This window comes from Mixophyes fleayi, chromosome 1 (genome assembly GCF_038048845.1).
Source record: "Mixophyes fleayi isolate aMixFle1 chromosome 1, aMixFle1.hap1, whole genome shotgun sequence".
In the NCBI taxonomy this organism is placed as follows: domain Eukaryota; kingdom Metazoa; phylum Chordata; class Amphibia; order Anura; family Limnodynastidae; genus Mixophyes; species Mixophyes fleayi.
In genome coordinates, this window is record NC_134402.1 from 410,759,079 (window position 1) to 410,777,032 (window position 17,954).

At 40.6% G+C, this 17,954-nt stretch overlaps 1 protein-coding gene across 1 annotated transcript in view; it reads left to right on the forward strand.

The window, feature by feature from the left end:
- THBS4 (thrombospondin 4) overlaps positions 1–17,954 on the forward strand; it is a 50,764-nt gene that overhangs the window by 16,273 nt on the left and 16,537 nt on the right. The window contains exons 7-17 of the mRNA XM_075182414.1: positions 1,805–1,995; positions 4,394–4,531; positions 7,212–7,289; positions 8,764–8,916; positions 11,100–11,204; positions 11,541–11,648; positions 12,606–12,765; positions 12,879–12,997; positions 13,163–13,215; positions 15,540–15,733; positions 16,285–16,463. Of these exons, the coding sequence (XP_075038515.1) occupies positions 1,805–1,995; positions 4,394–4,531; positions 7,212–7,289; positions 8,764–8,916; positions 11,100–11,204; positions 11,541–11,648; positions 12,606–12,765; positions 12,879–12,997; positions 13,163–13,215; positions 15,540–15,733; positions 16,285–16,463 (1,478 nt within the window). The remainder of the gene's footprint in view (positions 1–1,804; positions 1,996–4,393; positions 4,532–7,211; positions 7,290–8,763; positions 8,917–11,099; positions 11,205–11,540; positions 11,649–12,605; positions 12,766–12,878; positions 12,998–13,162; positions 13,216–15,539; positions 15,734–16,284; positions 16,464–17,954) is intronic.

Here is a 17,954-nt window from a genome sequence, read left to right on the forward strand (position 1 = left end):
ACAAATTATACCCCTTATCTAATATATTAATAATTCATCTCATCTGGCATAGTAATCATACCCCTCATCTCATATACTAATCATATCCCTCATCATGTATAATAATCATACCCCTCATCTAATATATTAATAATTCATCTCATCTGGCATACTAATCATACCCCTCATCTCATATACTAGTCACACTCCTCATCTCATATATAAAACACACTGCTTATGTCATATAATCATATCCCTCAACTTGCATGCTAATTACACCTCTTATCTCAAAATGCTAATAACAGTAGTCTCATATACTCCTTACTAATACATTATGGTATTACTCATGCCTCATGTTAACAAGTTTGGACATTTAGTGGGTGAAAACTGGGCAATATATCTTGAGTGAAATAAGTTATGTAACATTTTCTGATTCAGTATTAAGTAATAAAGATCAATATATTTCATGGCTGCATTTTCATACAGAAGGCTGACGTCTTCCTGTTTCTTCTCCCATTCCTGGTGCAATATTCTTCTTAACCTGTTGCTCTAGTTTTTAAGTTAAAGCAAACACAGCTAAGACCCAATGCTAACTAGGCAGGATTAGTGAAAATCCCAAATAAGTAAAAAGTATATATACAAACATGTTGCGGTAGAGAATGCCTCAGGATCTGCCAGCTAGATCTGACAAGGTGTATCCGGCACACTGTATAGTGTGTATAGTATGGGGACAACAGCTGGGGAACCAATTACTGGAGCTGTGGCTGGGGCTGCATTGTATGGGAAGCGCTCATTGAGGGAGAGCACAGTTTTGTCTGTCCAATTACTGGACCTGCCACAAGTGGTACAGTTAGTCTTTCCCTTCATACAGTACTACGCTGTTTGTGAGTACAATCTCTTCACTTAATTTTGTGTGTAATATTTCCACTATTTTATGGGTCTATGCTGCCGTTTTTTGATTTGCAACATAATGGTTTAGAATCGATGCTCAATCCTATTACAGTGGTTACAGCCCTACAAATCATCAGCCTGTAACACCCTGTGTTGTTATCATTCAACATACACCAGCCACAATCTGCTGCTTTTTTTTTTGACTATTGACCCTGGTTGTCCTGACCCACTGGATTCATAAATTGCATTAAGAACATACTTATCATTATGCTACTTATCAAGAGTTTTGTTTGTCTATCATCAAATAAAAGCAAAGTCCAGGTTAGGGGAAACCATGGAAACAATCTATGGAGGGTCAGTTATTCACAACTTGTCAAATAGCAGTGTGTTTCTGAGACTTTAAGAGGCAATTTCATCAGAAATTTCAATTAACAGGAGTTATTCCAGCAACTTGTGCTGCCCAGCATAGTACAGTGGAGGTATCCTTACCTGCAGGCAACTGGCCCTGGCTCCCCTGCAGTTACTAGTTGGCTGATGGCTTGCAATTGTGACCACTGCCAACCCTATTGCTGTACTACCACATCCCAGTGCTTTAAGCAGTCAAAAAGCCAATCCTCTTCTGTCCGTGGGCCAAGGCATTACAACCTTCACAGAGCACACAGCTCTCTATGGCTTCTATAGAGGTGAACTGGAAAATAATGTGTATCCAAGAAAAAAAAAAGATAGAAAAAGAGCTTTACCATATTACCCACCCCAATGGTATAATCACTGTAATGGGATGCGGCAACGGAAGTAAAAGAATGATTGAAACTGTAATTGAACAAATATATAAAAAATGGATATGTATTGACAAATCTGCATATTAAAGAGTGATAATGATGTATGTACTACAATGTCTAATTTCCGAACATATATTTTTTTGCCAAAAAAAAAGGTTTAATTCCAGACTATCCAAATCCAACATCAGTTCCAAAGCCAGAAGTCACCACAGCTCCAAAGCCTCGATGTGACGCAACTTCATGTTTTCGAGGAGTGGAATGCACAGAGACAGGAACTGGATTCCAGTGCGGACCCTGTCCTGAGGGTTACACCGGAAACGGTGTCATTTGTACTGACCTAGATGAGGTACTAAACCGGTTACATGGTGATTTAGACTTTGTAATGCCCTAGTATGAATAATATCACACAAAATGTCCATTAACATTTCACAGTGTATTAATTAACACCTATTCTTTCTTAATTGAGTAAATTAAGTATTTTGTTCCACTGAAAGTAATTATTCTCTAAATGAATAGAAAATACTTTAAATGACTGTCTGTGGGATTATTCAAAAAATGTACATTTGTATGTTGGATACATACGTTCTATAGCATCTTTTGAAAAAGATGCTAAAAATCTGCAAAATAATTTGCAGTCGTCATTGGGAACTATTTATTTATAAAATTCTTGTATCCAATGGTCAAAGTGGAACATTAGAAGTGGCAGAATGGAAAATGTAAGTGAATGGAATGTGATAGTGTTACAACGATGGCAGTAGGAGAAGTGGCGGTATGCAGCCTCGGACTGGCCTGCCGGGCAGCCAGGCTATCCACCGGCAGGCCCGCCGCGTTGAAGCTCCGCCCCCTCCTCTGTTAGGGCGGAGCTTACATGGAACACGTGACTGGCGATATCGGCGGTGACACTCTCTGCAGCTGTGGGGTGCAGAGAGCCGTGTCTGGGCTCTCTGCAAATATAATACACCTATGCTGTCTCATTCATGAGACTATAGATTCAGTACATCTTAATGTAATATACATGTAAGCAATGGATTCAGGGATGACTTTGCAGGTCCTGTGACATTCCGGTTTGACCAGTGTGTTGATGGCCAGCACAGTGTTCCCATGGATATGTTCAGCACATTATGACATTGTACTTAAAAATGCTGCGTCTGCACATTCCATCGTCACCCTGTCCCCCAAACCCACCCCCCCAATCCCTACTCTAATCTCATCCGTAACTCCCCCTTCACTTAATATTGTGTTTATATTACACTATGTCCACTGGCTGAGACGCTTTAGGTCAGAAATTTTAAGAAGATACAGAAAGATTTCTATCCAAACACTTGGTAAGCCCCTAGCCTGGGCAGGGAAGGGATCAGACACAGAGAAGGAATGATTCCCTGGTGCTGTTGTCATTTCTAGTCACTCCCAGCATTGTACACAGCACCACATGTCTGCTGTCAGCAGAGGAACAAGCTTGGACATCTGTATTCAGTAACACAATCCATGCACATAACATAGAATCCTTAGTCACAGGTGATGTGATGGATTTCCCAGGTTTCTGCAGTGAAAGGCAAATGAATGACAGAGCAGTGATATAAAACAGGAGTGAGTAACTTTACAGGCTACCTGATGCTGGCCACACCCCCTCTGGCTGCCCACACCTCTATGATTTCTGGCCACACCCCCTCTGGTGGGCCCCTAGCATTGCAGTCCCCCGGTTGGCCCTTCATGCCTCAGTCCGACACTGGCGGTATGGCATACCACTGTATGCACCCCCACTTCCACCACTGCATATATGTATATATTGTGACACCATCAGGGGAACAGGTACCATCTCCTGGGTGAAGATGGTGACGAACTGCAGCAGTAAACCACACAAATCCAAAGGTTTCAGTTTAAAGCCACAGCTAGTTTTATTCACCAGCTTGTAAACAAAACATAACAAACAAAATCTTAGCCGTCTGGCTACTAACTAATACATTTCCGGAGGCCCTCTCTCCTGTGCAGGACCTTGTGTCCAACACACAAATCAAACATGTATTGTTGCTTACCACAGCAGAGTGTCTCAGGCGGCAACTCACCTCCTCCCAAGGTCTGAGACAATGATTGCATATTCTAGCTGCCTTTTCACAGGCACCTCACAGGTGCATCTCTTGATCAGTCTGTTTAGAGACTGGTAGGCCAGAAGACCCGGACTGGGCCTTATGTATGGAGCCCATCCTTCTCTTTCTCCATACATAACACCCTTACCATGTTTTGTTAGTGCAGGGAAATACCCTGTGGGAAGCTTTACAACTTATCCCTGGTGTTTTAACGTACACAATGCTGGAAGCCTGAGACACATACATCTCCCATTTAGCCTCCTTCCAGTGACTCTGTCACAATATATATAATGTAACGGACTGGAATGTGATAGTGTTACAATGGAGGCGGTTGGAGAAAGAAGTGGCAGCATGGCATACCACCCTGTACACCACCACTTCCACCATTGTGTGTGTATATATATATATATATATGGATATGAATGTGATAGTGTTACAATGGAGGTGGTAGGAGGAGTGGCGGTATGACATATCACCGTATGCACCCCCACTTCCACCACTGCTTGTGTCCCATCTTAGGGTGTGGCTTGTAGTGTTAAAGGAGATGGCCAGTGCCTACCCAGATATTACCCATTAACGACCGTAAAACCAATGGTATATTCATCCTCTCTCAGAAATATCGATCCCCTCATTATTTTTGTTGTATTTATTTTTTCCCAGTGCCGACTGAACCCCTGTTTCCCTGGGGTTCGATGCATTAACACCATTCCAGGTTTCCGATGTGAGTCCTGTCCCCCTGGATACACAGGACCAACTGTACAAGGAGTCGGCTCTACCTACGCTAAGCAAAATAAACAGGTGACGTGTTATTCAATTCACCAAGATAAATTTATTGTATTAAAAATAGGTTTCAGATCAATTGGCTAATGGAAATTACTCAGTTTGTTATGAATGTCCTAGCATTTATAATTACTGTAGATGTGATTATATAAAGATATAGTTTAATAACCTTTCCCAGAACACTGGAGTAATATAGAGAGTTGAAATCACAAATTTTTCACCAGTCCCACATTTTAAACTGAAAGGTATTCTGAATATTTTTATCTTTTATTATTTCTCAATAAGTGTATATGGCATCTGTATTAAACATGACAATGTATTCCATTATACATCTGCATTGGTTAAAATGACTGAACACACAGATACACTAGTTACAGTTGGATCACATTAATTAAACTTCAAAGTTTGAGGACTGGAATGGGCTGGCAATGTTTGGTGAGTAACAAATGGCATATAAACACGTTTATAAGTACCCATCACCCCAGTGGAAGCAGACGTTTGATGGGGCAATATAATATTCACTCTCAGTTCCCTGAGGATTAGTGACATTGCTCAATGAGGCCATGGGTTCCTAGTGAATTGAGAGGCATCATTCTACTTTTATTGTGTGGTGGAAAGCAATGCAGAGATAGCCACCAGAGATGGGTTGGTAGCCACATTCTACTGAATAATCATGGCAGTAACAATTTCTTGTGCTCAGACAGCAAAATCTGCTGACCGAACACTGATATGAGACATTGAGATCAATTAGAAATATATACAACTCTATAAGTGCTATACTCTGTGGCTATGCACTGATTAGTGCACTAATTTGTGAACTTTGTGTAATCCAGTAATCATAAGACAAAAATCACAAATGTATTGTATTAATTATATTAAAAATTATGCACTAGTACCAAACACTATGAATAAAATATCCGTGACTTCAACTATAACCAGCAACAAACAAACGCTTTCAAACTGTTGCTGAGGCACAGGGCAAATAGCTAAGACTAAGGGGTATATTTACTAAACTGCGGGGTTGTAAAAGTGGAGATGTTGCCTATAGCGACCAATCAGATTCTAGCTGACATTTTGTAGAATGTACTAAATAAATGATAATTAGAATTCACTTTTACAAACCTGCAGTTCAGTAAATAATAAATATACCCCTAAGACTGTACTTGAATCTGTCTATGAACCCTTGTGAAAAACATATTGGGGAACATTTCTGACAACTGCTCCACTGTTAGCTGTAGAGAAAATGTGTTATTACAGCATATTGTATAATTAAAGGCAATGTCATATGTTATGGAGCAACAACATAATTCTTCCCAGCTACCTGCGGAACAGATTTCATAAATGTTCCCTATTGTGAGAGTGACCAAACACGGAACTTCCAGATTGTGTTTATATTATGACTCATAAGCGGATTATGTGTCATTCTGTCTGAGCGGTTCCGCTATTCCATATTGCAGGCATATAGATTTACTGCATATGTCTAGCCCACTACAGGAACACACACAGCATGTATGGTCATTTCATTGCTGGGGAAACTGGAGCATAGAATAATATTTGTACGGGAAGTTATTAAATTCAGCGGATGATGTTTCGGTTCTAGCTGCTCACAATGAGAACTTTGCTGGAAACCCATCAGACGTGACGGCAAGCTATCATGGTCACTTTACTGTACGTGAAGCTGGTTTCCTGAATAAACCATTACCAAACCGAGGATGGCGGGAGTGTCTGCTTCTCTCTGTAATATTAGATCTAAGCCTAATTGTAGACTAGTGTCTGTTAATAGTGATAGACGAGGATTGATTAACAATGGCGCAGTCTGTGCAATTGCTCAATAACCCACAGCTTGACAAAGCCAACGATCAGCAATGTTATATTTATTTTACTTTTTATTGCTGATCCTGGGCTTTGTCAAGCTCTGGGTTATTGAGCAATTGCACAGACTGCACCATTGTTAATCAGTCCTCATCTATCATTAACAGACACTAGTTTACAATTAGGCTTAGATCTAACATTTGCTTTGAAAGCCGGTGCCTTGTTATATTACATCTCATATCCTATTGTACAATCCCAGAATCCCAGTGGCAGATGTAGTTATGTGGCTGGTTGTAACTGTATTCTCCTAACAAGGAAGGATGGGAATATATTGTTGCTTTATCTCACACTATAACTAGTTATAATATAAGATAAAATGTGCATATCTGACAGACTTAATAGAATTCTCTCCCTCGCACAATAAGACTCTCCTCTGGTCTACAAACTTTCAAGCGTTCTCTGAAAACCTACCTCTTCAGACAAGCTTATAATATTCCTCAACCACCTTCTTAACCTCACTACCTTAGCCTATTACTGCCTGTTACACAATTTCACACAAGACAACTACCCCCTGACCAACATTGTTGTGTGAAAGGATCATTTAGCTTATGAGTCACTTTTACCTTTGCAGCCTGGCTGGGCCAAAATGCAAAATGTAGACTTAACCTCATGTGTCAATCTCCCATTGTCCCATAGATTGTAAGCTTGGGAGCAGGGCCTTCTCACCACTTTGTCTGTTTTACCCAGTTTGTTTATTAGTTTATTATGTCTGTCCCCAATAGTAAAGCGATACGGAATATGTTGGCGCTATATAAATAAATGATGATGATGATTCTTGTTTCTTTAGCGGATGTGAACAAAGAAATGTTCTGTTGTTTTTATTCAGGTTTGCCTTGATATCAATGAATGTGCAACCGGAAGAAATGGTGGATGCGTGGCTAACTCTGTTTGCACTAATACCATGGTGAGTACTCTCATCAATGTCAATGTTGCATGTGGGCATTGTTGTTGCTGTCATGTACAGTATCACCTTATATTTCCAGGTGATTGGTGGCTGGTTCTCAGCAGTCTTGTCTAAAGTCTCTTTGTATGTAACCATGCATGTGAATTCTTTTCCTGCACATTTATATATTTTTTTGCAATATTTAAATACCATTTCCATGGATGTTCTATTATAAAATATCAAAACAGTATTTAAATTATCAACATTTCTGTTTGTAATAATTAAATATACTATAGGTGACGGTTACCAGTTCAACTGACTAATCAAGGACACATATGTCCCATCTGGCATAAAGATGCGTCTGAGAAATGATGCAACAATCACTATTATCTATTTCAAAACTTGTACCGTGTTTATATAGGTGCAAAATGTCTTTATAGCTTAAGCTGGGTACACACTACAGAAAATTTCTCCTGGTGCGATATCATTAACAATTTTACCAACGACTGAAAGTCCTGATCATTATGCCGATTCATGTGTACACACTTTACACGTTTTACACGATTTACCATCAGATCTGTGCTCTTCATCTGTCATAACCATCGTCTCAGACTATCTTGACTCCGTACACCCTGTACAGATATCTGCCATCCCTGCAGCAATATGCAGACATCATTTAAATAAAGACCATCATCGCCAGTCATTGCTTTGTTTTGTGTATAGTGTATTTTTGGCAACTCCGTTCACAACTGTACACTTGTTACCGTTATTGAAATATAATGATCATCCCTTCAAATAAACGAGGAGCTTGTGCTCTGCTGCTTCTCGTCATGGCATGAGCGCTAAAAACACTCAACCGCAGGGAAAGAAGAAGAAAGAAAAGATCACTATTTCCATGTGCTTCACATTTAGACAACACAGCACGTGGGAGACGTAAGAGACAACATCATAAATTTAAATGTACACGCCCAGAAACTAATCGCTGTTGGAGGAATTATTGGCATAATTGTTGGAAAGACGGTCGTGAGTGCGTACACACTGCAGAACTGGCAGGACAGCGTTCCATCACTTAGAGAGACTTTTAGTCTGGCTATAATATCAAATCAAACGATGCAATGTGATTCGGTGTGATAAAACATGGTCGATGGAGCGTACACACCTAATGTTCATTAGCTTAGATCTATGTAACACAAAATAAGTTTACCGCATGAGAACACCTCTGTTCTGCCTCTACTCGCACAAGGGGTGCAAGGGAAAAATAAATGCACTTCTAAATACAGATGCAAGTTATGCGCAGTACGTAAGTTTTGCACCAAAATGCTTATTTCCGTTGGGATGTCAGTCTGCACAATTGCTGCAAAATGTCCACACATTGCTGAAATCTGTAAAGCTGCCTCGTGTTCACGTGTCCGCATTCAGTACATTGTATTATATTGTACATTGAGCAGTTGGGAACATTACCCACATCAGATACTGTACCTCTCTTTGGTCACAGGGCTCGTTCCGCTGCGGAGCCTGCAATCCTGGGTATGTGGGTGACCAAATCAAAGGCTGCAAGCTACAAAAAAGCTGCTGGAACCGCGGACAGAACCCCTGTCATGTCAATGCAGAATGTATCGAGGAGAAGGGAGGAGACGTCATCTGTATTGTGAGTATTATTTCATGGAACATGGACATAGAATGGTAGGAGAGACATTAGCTGGAGGTTGCTCTAGAGATCCAAAGCTTAGAGTACAGAGCGGAGAATGTGGTGCAGTTATTACACTATATCCCACTATTTCCCACTCCGTTTGGTTACTAGTGGGATAAAGAGGAGCAGAGATTCAGTATTGATAATCATCAGGAACAAAAGATTATTAATTTAGATATTTGGATTATTCTGTATTCCAGACACCCTCTGGGTGATTATTTTTAACTATCTATTTCCCTTCCTTCCATTTTTTAAAAAAATGCAGATTTCACCGTGCTCAGAGGAATGATGTGCTTTATAAATACTGTATAATAATAGTATAATAATAATTTCACAATTCCTTAGATAGAATTTAGAAGGAAACATAGAGAATGTAAATGATCTATTATCATCGTACACCACCGAGAGTCCATCCTCGTGACACAACATAACTCTTTCCTTTCCACCATTGCCAGATATCGCCTAATGTCACCAAGTCCTTTCATAGAGCAGGACCAGGGCACAGAAAAGGGAGCAAATGTTATACCTGTCCTGGTTCACCTTGTGCCATACAGTCACCGATGTACCAGTTGCTCATAATAGAACAGTAAATCATAATGAGGTGGTAGATATAGACATCCATTATACATTTTTGTATATACTTTTATATGTACCTACCAACATTTCAAATGATTAACGAGAGCTATACAAGTTCATTTGATTATTTTGCTGGGACTCCAGCCTTACAGATGTCAGCATATACCTTAGCAGATGCCAGGACTTGAGTTAACAAACAGTGTAATACTAGGAAATTAGAAAAATTAAATAATTACAAACTGCCTAAAACACAAATTTCTATCACGTTTTACCTTTAAAAAAAAATGGCAGTCATGGAACGGATTGGATTGATTTCTTCTAAACACTCTACTGCCCTCTAGGGATAAACACTTTAATTTACAACAGCTTCTCTTACTAAAAGAATAGAAAAAAAATAAAGCAAACATGGTGGGAGAATATGTTATGGCAAAAGTGATAGGATGAGCAAACATTTGTCCCTGCATTTCTACCACCCTAGGCCTGGGCATATTTGGCCTCTCCACAAATCCAAGCGAAATATTAGCACTACTTAAAGCAGCAATCTCCTCTCACCATGGCAGGCTATAAGAAGAAGCTTGGTAATTACCATTTTTCCTTGATTTGTTTCTTCTGGCTGCTATTGTTATAAGTTTTCAGAGTTTCCACAGTGTCATGTGCCATGCCAACCATAGCACATGGTGTAGAGAGCAGAGTGGCTTTGAAATGCCCCCCCATGGGCTCTGTTTGCACTGTAATATCCTCCCCTCCCTCTCCCCTCTCTGCCTTCACATGACACGCTGAGAGTCTGAGTTTGTGTGTGGCTTGCAGTCATACTTGTCTGCCCTTCAGAGAGATTTTGAAAAGGAGATAATGATTTGTAGGTGAACAGCTCCATGCTTAACAGATACTTAACTTGATATTTAAAGGACAAGAAAAAACTTTTTTCTGGGATTGATACTTTAAATTATTATATCTATTGCCTTATTAGTGCAAAGTAATTAGAATCATTGAGTAGTTGTGATATAAATAATTGTCTGGCACTATTGAGACCATATTTGCCTTCACTGTCAGCTCTGTGTGTCAGGAAGTAGAGTACATTTGGTCAATAAAGGTATGGTGCAAAAACTATATGCCATCCAAGGTAGCCAACTTACCCTTTTAATTACTGACACATCTAAATTATACATATATAAGCCCTTTGCATGTGTCAGTGATTAAAGAATTGAGTTTGCAAACCTAAAGCTATGTCAGAAATTAATCCAAAGGCCATGAACCCATTTCCTAGGTAACCTTGTACTCCTCCAGCTATACCACAGTTGTATAATTATCTCATGGAAGACAAAATTAGGTACTTAAGAGGGTTCAGTTGTTGGTACGATATAGGGCGGATGATCCTAGGAATGTCTGTGGCTCATGGCTGGGCAGATTTAAAGTACATGGACTGAATATAACCAAAAATGAATAAGGCATTTTTACATAGTCATACTCTTACATAGTTGTGAGATGTTACTATATAATTATTGCTGAGCTCTGCTTGTGTCTTATGCCAATGAATAGTGAACTCTCCTCTATGCCTTTCTTTGCAGTGTTCCGTTGGATGGGCTGGTAATGGATATGTATGTGGCAAAGACACCGACATTGATGGATATCCAGATGAAGCTCTTCTGTGCAGTGATGCAAGCTGCAAAAAGGTTGTCATCTTCTAATAATGTTTATGAATGTGATTTATAGAACGGTGCACTGAGAAAGGCACCTGTCCTGTATTTATACTGCACCCTGCACATATTAAGGTTTGATTAAGGCCAAATTAGTGTGACGGGGGGAGTTAGATCTCCCACAGTAAAGCTGTAGCACAGAGTAGACAATTTCTGTCATTTTCAATTATTGTACTATTTTTTTAGTTTCTTGATGCTTTATAAATAATTCCTTCATTGTTTACAGTTAGGTATCTAGTAAAATATAAAATAATATAGGGGCGCTAGTTGCATCACTTTTTAGTTATAGTGTAATATGCTTTTCCTATGCAGGACAACTGCCTGTATGTTCCAAACTCTGGGCAGGAGGACACGGACAGGGATAGCATTGGGAACGCCTGTGATGAAGATGCGGATGGAGATGGGATTCTGAATGAGCAGGTAAAGAGCAGAACACATTGAACCTCAGTACTATGTGTAAAGTATTGGTAATTCCATATCCCTAGCACCCAGAGCTGTATTTACCAACCAGACCAACTGGGTGTATGCCCAGGACACTATTGTTCTAGGGATCCATAGTAATTGTTTTCTATTATTTAATTTTTTTATTTTTTTTATCTACCTCTCTCTTTATTTGGGGGTACTTGTTCTTTACTAACCGCATGTATATGCCATAATCACCTCTAAGTATGTCCCTGTCTGCCTGTATGGATTTGATACCTATGTCAATTACATCTATGACAACTCAACGTTTTAACCCTTGGCAGTTTTATGTTATGTGGATGCGCCTTTTATCTTATGGCAGTGCCAGTAACTTCTGTGGCCAAGACACTCCTGCTCTTAAATACGTTATATATCTAGTGAAGTTATATCTTTACTTTTTGCCACTTTCCTTGGCTTCATATCCTAAATCCACTAATGTATTGAGGACTAGCATAATACAGAAGTGTCTGCCGACAGGTATGTGTTTATATGGAGTATACTGTATACATTACTCTAACTAAAGGCTCCTGGTCCCCTGTGCAGACTCTCAGTCCCATGTACATGTCCTTATTAATAACACCTACCTCACACTAACAACACATACATTGCACCTACGTCCTCTAAACCCAGTGTTCTATCAGCAGTTTCCCCGACTCTTGTGATCTGGCAGCCAATAGCCTCATGCTTGCTCCCCTCATAGCTGTCCCTCCATCTCCCTTGTCTGTTGTGTGGCTCTCTCGTTGCCCATTCTCCTTATCTTCATGTGTCTTCTAGTCTTGTGCCTGTGTAACATTCAGGGGCCACACCTGGGCTGAGACCTGGGCATGGCAGTGGTCCCTACCAATGCTACTCCATTTGTTACACCACCGGTGGTATAGTCTAATTAATATGTGACTGTTTAAACCCCTTTCGTAGGATAACTGTGTTCTCGTTGTCAACATCGATCAGAAAAACAGTGATCAAGATATATTTGGTGACGCCTGTGATAATTGCCGTTTCAAATTGAACAATGATCAAAGAGACACGGACAATGATGGGCAAGGGGATGCTTGCGATGATGATATGGATGGAGATGGTAAATAAATCAATATACATAGAGACAGATTACTTTGTAACAAGTAGATATTTCTTGGGTCTGGGCCGGAAGGAACCTCTTTACATTCTTGACCAGATTAATGTGTATTGAAGGTATCAAGAACTTCCTGGACAACTGTCAACGTGTCCCTAATTTGGATCAGAAGGATAAGGATGGAGATGGTGTTGGTGATGCCTGTGACAGCTGCCCTGACATTATCAATCCAAACCAGGTTAGTCTGACTGGTTGGGTCACAGAGGGAAGGGGGCGAACTTAGTGGGCGTTTGTTGATCAGGGTACTGTTTACCAATATGAATGGTTTAACCCGGCTATTGGTTATTATATCAGCGTCCTAGCACAGGTTTGTTACATGAAGCCTCTTATCTTGTCTCCATAGTCAGACATCGATAATGACCTGGTGGGAGATTCCTGTGACACTAATCAAGACAGGTATAGTATAAATAACCTGTGTGATGGTCAATGTCTAATAAGACATAAGTGACACTCCTCATAACATATGCATTTATTATGTGTATTTCTTTAAAGCAATCATATCTTACATTGTTTATATTCACCATGGGACCCAGAGACCCAGACTATGTTACAAGACTTGAGCAACCTGTGGTGCTCTAGTTGTGGAACTACAAGTCCCAGGATGTCCTACCAACCCTTGAAGAGACAGTTTCCTTCCTCCCCAGTATATCATTCTCTAATGAAAACAAGTCCCAAACACTCAGGGTTCTGAGACAAACAATAGTACCACTATAAGGCCATCTGATAAACCTGAATGTTTAGTGAAATGTAAAAACTGGATTCTTAGAATCACTAAGAACAAAATACTGCAATAGTGAGTGACACTTCACAGTGATGACCACTAGATGGCAATAAATCATAAGATGAATACTGTAAATATTCATTAAAGGTCGTTTATGAAACGAAAAAGCTTCACAAATGGAATCACAGACATTTGCACAAGTAGGATACAAGGATGGAGAGGATATATTACCACTAATGTGGTAAAGAGCATATCTAGGTGCACTTCAACCAATGTAAAGAGACGTGAAACATTCCTGATGTTCCCTCACTTTAATCAGTCTAAAGAACTGTAATGTGACGCTTTTACTGTTTCCATCCTGCGCTTATTCTTGGCATATTCCAACCTGTAAACCTAGACGCAGATTGCCTTTACAGAACTGTTTCCAATGACCATGTACTGGACATGCACCTTGACGTTTGCTTGGTGGACATGTAGCCGCACTTGGACACATAAGCATTGAAAGTCTGCAGAGTTGGTGACTTGTAAATGAGCCTTTTTGTCATCATGTGGGGTAATGTTTATGTTGTCAGCTACCTACTTTTATCCCCATTTTTAAGAGTATGAGCGGGAATCGATCTCCAGGTTTGTCATCAAGTGTGACGACAAAGAAGCAGATCTGTGCCTGACAGTGTCGCCCATAACAGGGGTAAGGGAGTACACAGGGGAAGGCGTGTCAGGGAAGATGTGACAGAGCCCCGCGGCTGATCTTGTGAATCCTGGGAGAATTCAATCACACTGATGTCATTCAGTCACACTGCTCCCAAAGGCCTGAAGCCCCGCGCCCACGTTGTCATGGTGCCGATCATGTGACATACAGGCCGTGCGGAGGCCAGCGTCCAACACAGAGCTGTCATGTCTCGAGTGAGAAGATCACTGCACCAACCCACCACTGACATACAGTTCTGCTACTTGATATAGTTCCTATAAGTTTAGTTTTTACATTGCAGTAAAAGTTACAGTACCATCTACAGTCGCTGATCTTCTGAGGGACAGTAACTGGAGGTACCCAGGACAAAGCTTACCACCTATCTGTTAGAAAACCACCGTTGTAAGTCAGGTGTAGTGGTTTACTATAAAAGTTCACAGTAATTTTAAAGTGAATGGGAGGAAAGATACCCAGGGGTACACATTCATCTACAACCAGAGAGTCTGCTGGACCGAGACAAGGGAACTCTGAGTCTTTCATATTAACCACCATAGCTCTTTCATCCAAATCAGCATGCGGCTCACAGAGCCATAGTCTACATATCATAGAGTACACGCCACAGAGTACACGCCATAGAGTACATATCATAGTCTACATATCATAGAGTACACGCCACAGAGTACACGCCATAGAGTACATATCATAGTCTACATATCATAGAGTACACGCCACAGAGTACACGCCGTAGAGTACATATCATAGTCTACATATCATAGAGTACACGCCATAGAGTACATACCATTGAACTTAACGTTTTGGAAGTAAATAAAGTCATCTCTCAGGGAGAGGTGGCCCCAGGTCATGGGGGCCATAATTGTTATGGGTGGCCCTGGGCTTATGTGCTGTGCTGCGCTACATCAATGAGTGAGTGCATGTACCCAATATTAGCTTTGTTAGTCCAGCATTGTCTTTTAGAGCAATTGCAATCATGCAATTGTTTTTCTAGAAATAACTTCCAAGTTCCCCGGAGTCAGAATAAAAATACTCTGCTCAGCTGGAAGATTTCCACTAATATATAGAAAATATTCACTGACCTCTACCCCATTGGATACAGATGTATAGGAAATTGGCATCACAAGAAACTCATTTGTAATATTTGTCCAACTTTACTTCCTTTAAAATCTGCAGAATGTGTGTTGTATCTTTAGATAGGACTCTAAAGCTTGTACAGTTTGTTCTAAACAATCTTCATCTATAATGGCCTAAAGGCTGCTTGCACAGAATGTACTGATCTCTCTTTCCTGCACCCAGTGATGGAGACGGTCACCAGGACAGCACAGACAATTGTCCCACAGTCATTAACAGCTCCCAGCTGGACACAGACAAGGACGGACAAGGAGATGAGTGTGATGACGATGATGATAATGATGGCATTCCTGACCTTCTTCCTCCAGGACCAGACAACTGCAGATTAGTCCCCAACCCAGGGCAGGAGGATGACAATGGTATGAGACCAAATTGAATCTGTTGCAGGGAACAAAACTTTTGTAGCAAAGCATCAACAAGGGATCCTATATATCTTGATTTTTTTTTTCTGAAGATTTAAGTAAACCACACATAGGAGTGTTATAGTTTTGTTTTTTGTTTAAGGCTAGTGACATCCAGGTACTTTATATGGCTGTCTATTGAACTCAGCATTTATGCACGCTGTTAGCCTAAAGATAGCATGTAGTGTAAACAGCAAGTACTTGTCGCACTATTGATGAGAAGCTCTTTGGATGTTGCAGGCAGCGTTCATAGAGTACATGGAGGACTTTTCGTTGTTAGTTTTAGGAGTTGCTATGTATAGAAAAGATCAGTGTACTCTAGGTTAGATATCTGCATATCAATTAATGGACAGTGCTATTGAGGGCTTGTTAGATCAATCACATTGCTTTAGGGGTAACAGTTTCAGTTATTATTAGTGGAAGGTTACAAGAAAGAAATCCAGTGCTTAGTGCTGGGTTTTAGTGCAATTTACTGTCTGTGACATAGTCTTCTGCTATTCTCTGCCCAGATGATGGTGTTGGAGACATCTGTGAATCTGACTTTGACCAGGACAAGGTCATTGACCGCATTGACGTCTGTCCAGAAAATGCTGAGATCACACTTACTGACTTTAGAGCCTATCAAACTGTTGTTCTGGACCCTGAGGGTGATGCCCAAATTGATCCCAACTGGATTGTTTTGAACCAGGTGAGGCATTTATTTTTTCAGTATTAACGTTGGGTGAAACACAGATGTTTTGGACACCCAGTCTCCTTCTTGTAGGTTGAGGTGGATTGAAGTGGGGAAAGGGGGGTGAGGGAAGAGCCAGATAGCAGGAGGTTGAACTAGTCAAGGCGGGAGATGATGAGAGAATGGATAAGAGGTTTGGTATCATTTTGGGTAAGAAATGTACAATGCACCCTCACAACTGTCCCAATCTCTTCTCTGAGCCACACTTGCATCTCTTGTTTCAGTAGTGCCCTCTTCCAATTAATATGTATTAATTGGATATGTATGTAATCTCGCTTTAGAGCAGGGCCCTCCTTTTGTATTCATGTCCCTGTTTTCTGTACGTCCCGCCACCTGCCCCGACAAGGCGCTCCTGCTAATAGGTTGGACCTAACTTTAAACAATAAGAGTCCCTATATTGGGTTACACATTCATGTGTTTTTAATTTGGGAGCTAACTCACCTAGAGGTACCGCAGGAGTCTCCAACTGGCAGAAGAGGACCAGCACTCCCCATCAGCTACTGATACCAGACATGCCTCTCAAACAACGATACAGAAATGGAAGTAGCTCAGTCTCAGTTTATAGGTTCACAGCAGATGTTTGAAGACTGGAGCTGTCCAGAAAGGAAACATACAAAGAAAACTTAGCATGATATCTAACAATGGCCAACATATAATTAGCACAAATGTTCTATATGACTTACTAGCCTGTGCCCCTGTCACCACACAACCCCAGTGCCCCCCATCATCACACATTGTGTTCTTATAGTCACATATAAGCTGCCGACACTTTTTACTTTCGTCTTTCAAACTAATTAAAAGGAGCGTGTGCTTTAAATTGATAAAGACTCAGATACCATCTATGATTACCTGCTTAGGACATTCTATATCACTAGTTTATATGGTTATACAGCATTCGTGTTGTGCTACAGAGTGACATAGAACTGTGGAGAATTAACCACATATTCTAATGTTGCGATAATACAAGATTGCAGAAAATATTGGGCCTGATTCATTAAGGAATTCAAAATTACAAGCGGGTGTAAGTATGCCCTGCACCTCCGTATGCAGACCTGTGGTAGTCAGTTTCTACCCCGACAGTGACTACAACACTGTGGGAAATCCGAACACTCATACCCTGACATTAAACAAAAATCGACTTACCATTACACAGATGCACTTATTTCAAGACCACGGGGGTAAATGTATCAATATGCGGGTTCTTCAACACCCGCGTGTTCAGCCTCTTCCGCGATTAAATTTCAAGCGGCGCTGCATTGTAAAGGGAAGTTAACCCTTTACAATGCAGCGCCGCTTGAAATTTAATCGCGGAAGAGGCTGAACACGCGGGTGTTGAAGAACCCGCATATTGATACATTTACCCCCAGATCTGTTGCCAACTGTTGTAAATTACATCATTTCAAAACATGACTCCTCTTAAAGTGCCGATGCACGGACCCATGTCATTCA